Genomic DNA, 5,616 nt, shown 5'->3' with positions numbered 1-5,616 from the left:
TAATCACTATATCGAACGTTGTCTTTTCCTAGGAATGAGATTCTATCCAGCTTGCAAAATATGTAAACGAATAGAAATGTGGCCCCGAAGGAAAGCGTCAAACGTGTGGCCAGGCCGACGAAAGGCGCATGTATTGCCACGTCGAAGTCGGCAAGCGCCACGCAAAGTATATATATTAGGCCACATGATTAGGTGATTAAGCAATGGACAAATTCCGATTAGCTTTTAAGAAATCAAAGGTAAATCCACGTGGTGGAAGTGTGCGGTAAGAGGGAAATCCAGGTGGCGAAAGTGTGCGGTGAGAGGTATTTAACTGCTTTTGGAGGGTCGCTAAATTTAGTGGGCATGTAGAGGTGCGGACAAATCTGGTAGGGTATTAAGGAATACCCGCTTCTGGCCTTTAAATAGCTGCTCTCCGCAAGAAAGTTGTCAGTAGAAGGCGATCTGAGGAAATTTTGATTTGCAGGGTTTTATTGTGAGGAAGTGTGATTAAATAAGTGAGTTTTTGTTAAATACAGTCTGCGCTTTTTTCCGTCTTCTGGCGGCGTGGATTGGAGGCGGCGTTTGCTGATATCGTTGCGTAGTATTTAATTAATGTAAGGGTTTTCGATCTGTTTTTTTATTTCCGTTTTTCTTTTTCGTGAGTTTTTCTTCAATCGAGTTTCATTTCTTCTGAGATTCTTCCCGGCGGCGTGTATTGGCCGCGGCGTTTGCTGATATTGTTTTGCAGTGTTTAAAAAACGTAAGGGTTTTGATCATTTTATTGTGTGCAACTTAAATTCTTTTTGAAGTTAGGGCAGTTTTTAAGGGTTTCGTATTGTTTTGTTCTCGTCGATAACTTTCGATTGATTTTACAATTACTATTGTCAATCCTATTATTTTGCAAATTACTGCGTGGATGAGTTAAGGTTTTAGTAACCTCTACGAGGCCAGACAGCCCATGGGATGCTTCTGTGATCTCTTTTATGTTTTTTACGGAGGAGCATGGATTCCCATGGCCTTGATCAGGCTGTGTCTGTAAATGCTGTATTATTTATTTCTAGTTCGTTTTCTTCTGATTCTGACAAGTTTTTCATTGTCACAGAGAGGCTGAATGTTGTGATGGATTCCGAGTTTTGTAAGGAGTCTAGTAGTAATTATCCCCAATACGAAACCCCTTTAGGCTACAAGATTGAAGACGTTCGACCTCACGGTGGTATTGACATCTTCCGCTCTGCTGCTTACTCAAACGTAAGTATCTGCATTCATTGTGTTTGTTATATTAATTAAGCCAGTTGTAAAGGAAATAGAGGGTGTCTACTTCCCTAGCATGTTTGTGTTAAAAGTAATTTAGGGAGAAGCTCAGACTTCATGGAAGTTGGAAAATGATTAATGGTGGTTTAGTGTATTTGTCTTCGTTAATCATGATTGCTTTTTCGCATATTAACATATGTCTATTTCACCTATATCTTCCTGCAGTGCGTTCGAAAGCCATCCTGATATTTCTATTGCAGTTGCTGTACTGTAGAAGTAGATTAGTTTGTTAATTTAATAATTCTGTATGCTTGGAGCTGGTCTGTGGCTCTCCTGCACGGCTGGCAGATAAGCTCCTCAGTTCTGTGGACTGGCAATTTCTCCCCCAACGCTTTGATAAGTTTCCGCTACAATATAACACTCATTTCAGTGAAACCCCACCTTTCTCTTCCCTGCAAAGGCATTAATAACAGAAGTTTTTTAAATAGTTCACGATGGTTGTGTCTTGTGGACAATACGTTACTCCTACAATGTATGCCATTGGATTTGAAGGATTCGAAAAGAGACTTGAGATTGAATTTTTTGCAACACCATTCTTTGCTGATCCTGGGGGCAGGGGTCTGAGAGCCCTCACTCGTCCTCAACTAGATGAAATTCTGAAACCGGCTGAATGCACCATTGTATCTGAGCTGTCAAATGAGCATCTTGATTCATATGTTCTCTCAGAATCGAGTATGTTTATCTATCCATTCAAGATAGCCCTGAAGACTTGTGGAACCTCAAAGCTTCTACTTTCAATTCCTAAGATCTTGAGCAATGCAAGTGGTTTGTCACTCTCTGTAAAGGCTGTGAAGTATACTAGAGGGACATTTTTCTTTAATGGAGCACAATCTTTTCCTCATCGCAGCTTTGCCGAGGAAATATCATATTTGGAGAAGTATTTTGGAATGCTTGGTTCTGGTGGAAAAGCATATGTAATGGGAGATCCAGATAAGAATTACAAATGGCATGTTTATTCTGCTTGTGCAGATGATGGTGCTTCTAATGAAAGCTCCGACCCTGTATTTACACTGGAGATGTGCATGACAGAGCTGGATCGTGAGCGCGCTTCACTATTTAACAAGAGCAATATTAAATCAGCAGGTGAAATGACTCTCAATTCAGGGATTCGTGATATTCTACCTGGCTCTGACATTTGTGACTTTGAGTTTGATCCCTGTGGATACTCCATGAATGCAATTGAAAGGGATGCTGTTTCTACAATTCATGTAACCCCTGAGGATGGGTTTAGTTATGCGAGCTTTGAAGCAGTGGGTTATGGTCCCCAAGATGTTGAACTCAAGCAACTGGTTGAGAGGGTTTTATTCTGTTTCAAGCCAGAGGTATTCTCCATTGCTCTTCACGTTAGTGCTCCTGTTGGGCAATCATCGTGGACTGTATTTGATAAGCCTCCTCAGGGGTATTTTTGTGACATGACAAGTGGAGTAGAGCTTACAGGAAGCAGCAACATGGTGTATATGACTTACAGGAGCAGTGCTAAGGAATCTCACAGGACTACCTTGCCTTTGCTTGCCTGGGAAGAGGAAAGTTTGTTCACGAGTGAAAAGAAGCAAAATTGGGACGCATCTGAACCATCTCCCAAAACTACTTTATCCCTGCATTCCTGGGAAGAGGAAAGTGATGGAAGTGACGGCTGAAGATTTGCGTTGCAATACTATTGAATGAGCAAATATGGGATCTCAATGGATTAACTTTTGATATGGCATGTACAATTGGCAAACATTTTCTTCGTAGGTTTAGATTGAAAATAAGTAGTAGTGGATCAGCATGTTGTTCTATAGTGCAGTTTATGGTTCGCTGTGTTGGGGGAGGGTCCTAGCGTAGGTCTATGTTTTATGTTAAAGGTCATATGGTACGTTTGATAGATGATCATTTCTTCTGTTGTAGATTGATGTGATTTTCACTTTTGAATAAATACAAAGTTTTAGTGCAGGAAGATCGCGTTTTGCTTAGTTGTGCTATATTGTTTTCATATGAAAATTCAGTCTAGGGTTGTATAGATTATCCTTTTCTTTCGTTGTTGTGGTGTTATTTTCTTTTATCTGCTTTTGTATTGTGTTATTTTGTATTTAAATTGGAGTCTCATTCTTCATTTTATTTTATTTGTTTTTATATGGCGTCTCTATGCTATTTCATCCGATCTAATGTAGAGTGCAGAACCATTTGCTTTTGTTCTTGCATTGCTATTTCCTTTGATTTAAAATCCAAGATCTGATATTTGCCAAATTGCCAGAACGAAATGATGAAGCTGTATCAAAATAACAAATGCAATGCTGAGATAAGAGACATTTCATTTGGTGGAATTGTATATATTTTATTTAAATTTGTCTGAATTTTTAGCATATGGTATGAATTGTTATCCTGTTCTTCAGTATTTCTATTTCTCGAAGAGAAGACGATTAATACAATGATGGGTGTTTTGAAGTTTAGTCAATCAAATCTGCTATGACTCTACCAAATCCACATGAATTATTTTTTCATTTTTCTCGTTTCTAATGAAACGAGGGAACAACTGCAACCAGCCTAGATCTAATTTGGGTAGTGGGGCACTTTCTTACATTACTGCAACTGTTTAATTTGCTTTACACATTTTGGGTAATTATACTTGGTAATTAGAGGTCTAATTTTTCTAGCTCATAATAATTTATATTAGGGAATTGGAGTACGTAATTTTGTGTGTTATTATGTAATTTTTTCAGTTTATTATTGTGTTATATCAGTAATTAGAGAGATGCAATTTTCTATATTAATTATGTATTTTTTCTGTTTATTATATGTTATAATGGGTAATTATCAATGTTTCAGATCATATTTAATGATTAACATTTTAGAATTATGTTAATTTTTTTAGTTCATAATATTTTATAAATTTATATTAGGGAATTGGAGATACGTAATTTTCTGTGTTAATTATGTAATTTTTTCAGTTTATTATGTGTTATATTAGGTAATTAGAGAGATACAATTTTCTATATTAATTATGTAATTTTTCTGTTTATTATATGTTATGATAGGTAACATCAATGTTTCAGATCATATTTAATAATTAACATTTTAGAATTGTGTTAGGTAATTTCTGGATCAAACTGTTTTATTTTTCTTTGCTCTTCATGATGATGAACTATGAAATATGAGAATTTTTTGGTAGAATATGCGTGGTGGAAATCATTAAAAATGAGCGTTTAGTACAAAAATATATCATATATATATGATTATTTATTTCATAAATTATGAATAATGAAATGTGATTGGAAATGTTTTTGATGAAAAAATTGCACAATTTAGTACATAAATTTATCATCTAGAATTAGATTAGATAATCAAGATATATGTAATCAAGAAATTTTAGTGTCATTTGGGAACAAAGAATTTTTATTTTTTTCAGAAGAATAATTATATTAATTTTTGAATCTAAATATTCTATATAGATTTACAAACAATAATAACAGTCAATAAAAAGTCTATAATAAATTATTTTAATCATATTTTCACAAACTTGTGTCTTAAATTTGTGTATGGAGATTTGATCACATGCAACTTGAAATATTTTATATTACATTTCCCTTAGGTGCTTGTATAAATGTTGTTTATGGTTGTGTGACATTGTAATCATGGTAATGTTGGTTTCCTAATCTCATCAAACCTTTCGAATATGATAAATGAAGTGTAGCTCTATTTTTTGACCTTTTTATCGCAGTAAAAATCTAGATTATTTTGATAGGTGAATTGGTAAATACTTCTTGATCTAATTTTCAAAAGATTTGGGGTGTTTGATTATTAATCCTTGTCCAAACTTGATCTTTCTAGCAAATACCCCCTTGTTAAAAAATCACATAGGCAACTTAGCCATGTAACATAGTCAAAACTTAACTAGAAACATGAATCTTGGAGCTAATTTTTTCACTTTTCAAGAGAAGTAGAGCGATCTATCATTCTACTTGGAGTGGGTTGTGCTAAAACTACTATTGAACTCTCCCTAACCTACATGCTTTTCAATCAAGCCCCTAAAACCTCAATCCTTTACATTAAGTTCCTTTTGAAACCAAAGTTTTGAACCATTCCTTATTCAAGTAATTCATATGGATCTCCTTCAACTCTTAAGTACTTGACTCATAGATGTGGCCTTCCTTTTACTCAAGTATTTATTCCCTATCATGCTGGACTCCCAAACCTTGTTGATTCATTTATAAACTTTGTTGGAGTTAAAATTTCACCAATCCCTTTACCTTGGTACTCTTCTTTATACATCTATAAACTTCATCACCTCATAACTTCCCTTATACATAATATTAGAGCTAGATATGGGAACATAACTTCAAAATG

At 35.2% G+C, this 5,616-nt stretch overlaps 1 protein-coding gene across 2 annotated transcripts; it reads left to right on the top strand.

Moving 5' to 3' along the window:
- The first annotated feature begins 337 nt into the window (after nucleotides 1-337).
- On the top strand, nucleotides 338-3,225 carry LOC131042965 (S-adenosylmethionine decarboxylase proenzyme). 2 transcript variants are annotated; one of them, XM_057976313.2, is made up of 4 exons: nucleotides 338-596; nucleotides 1,085-1,230; nucleotides 1,459-1,475; nucleotides 1,751-3,225. In XM_057976313.2, the coding sequence occupies exons 2-4, from the start codon at nucleotides 1,102-1,104 to the stop codon at nucleotides 2,928-2,930; spliced, it is 1,326 nt and encodes a 441-aa protein (XP_057832296.2). In that variant the 5' UTR covers nucleotides 338-596; nucleotides 1,085-1,101; the 3' UTR covers nucleotides 2,931-3,225. The 2 variants fall into 2 exon arrangements, with proteins under 2 accessions (XP_057832296.2, XP_057832295.1); XM_057976312.2 differs by lacking the exon at nucleotides 338-596 and adding an exon at nucleotides 614-742 and having other exon boundaries at nucleotides 1,459-3,225.
- Nucleotides 3,226-5,616: the final 2,391 nt, after the last annotated feature.

The sequence above is a fragment of the Cryptomeria japonica genome, chromosome 3, assembly GCF_030272615.1.
Source record: "Cryptomeria japonica chromosome 3, Sugi_1.0, whole genome shotgun sequence".
NCBI lineage: Eukaryota > Viridiplantae > Streptophyta > Pinopsida > Cupressales > Cupressaceae > Cryptomeria > Cryptomeria japonica.
The sequence above is the reverse complement of the archived record's forward strand: the minus strand, read 5'-3'. Positions and strand labels throughout refer to the sequence as shown.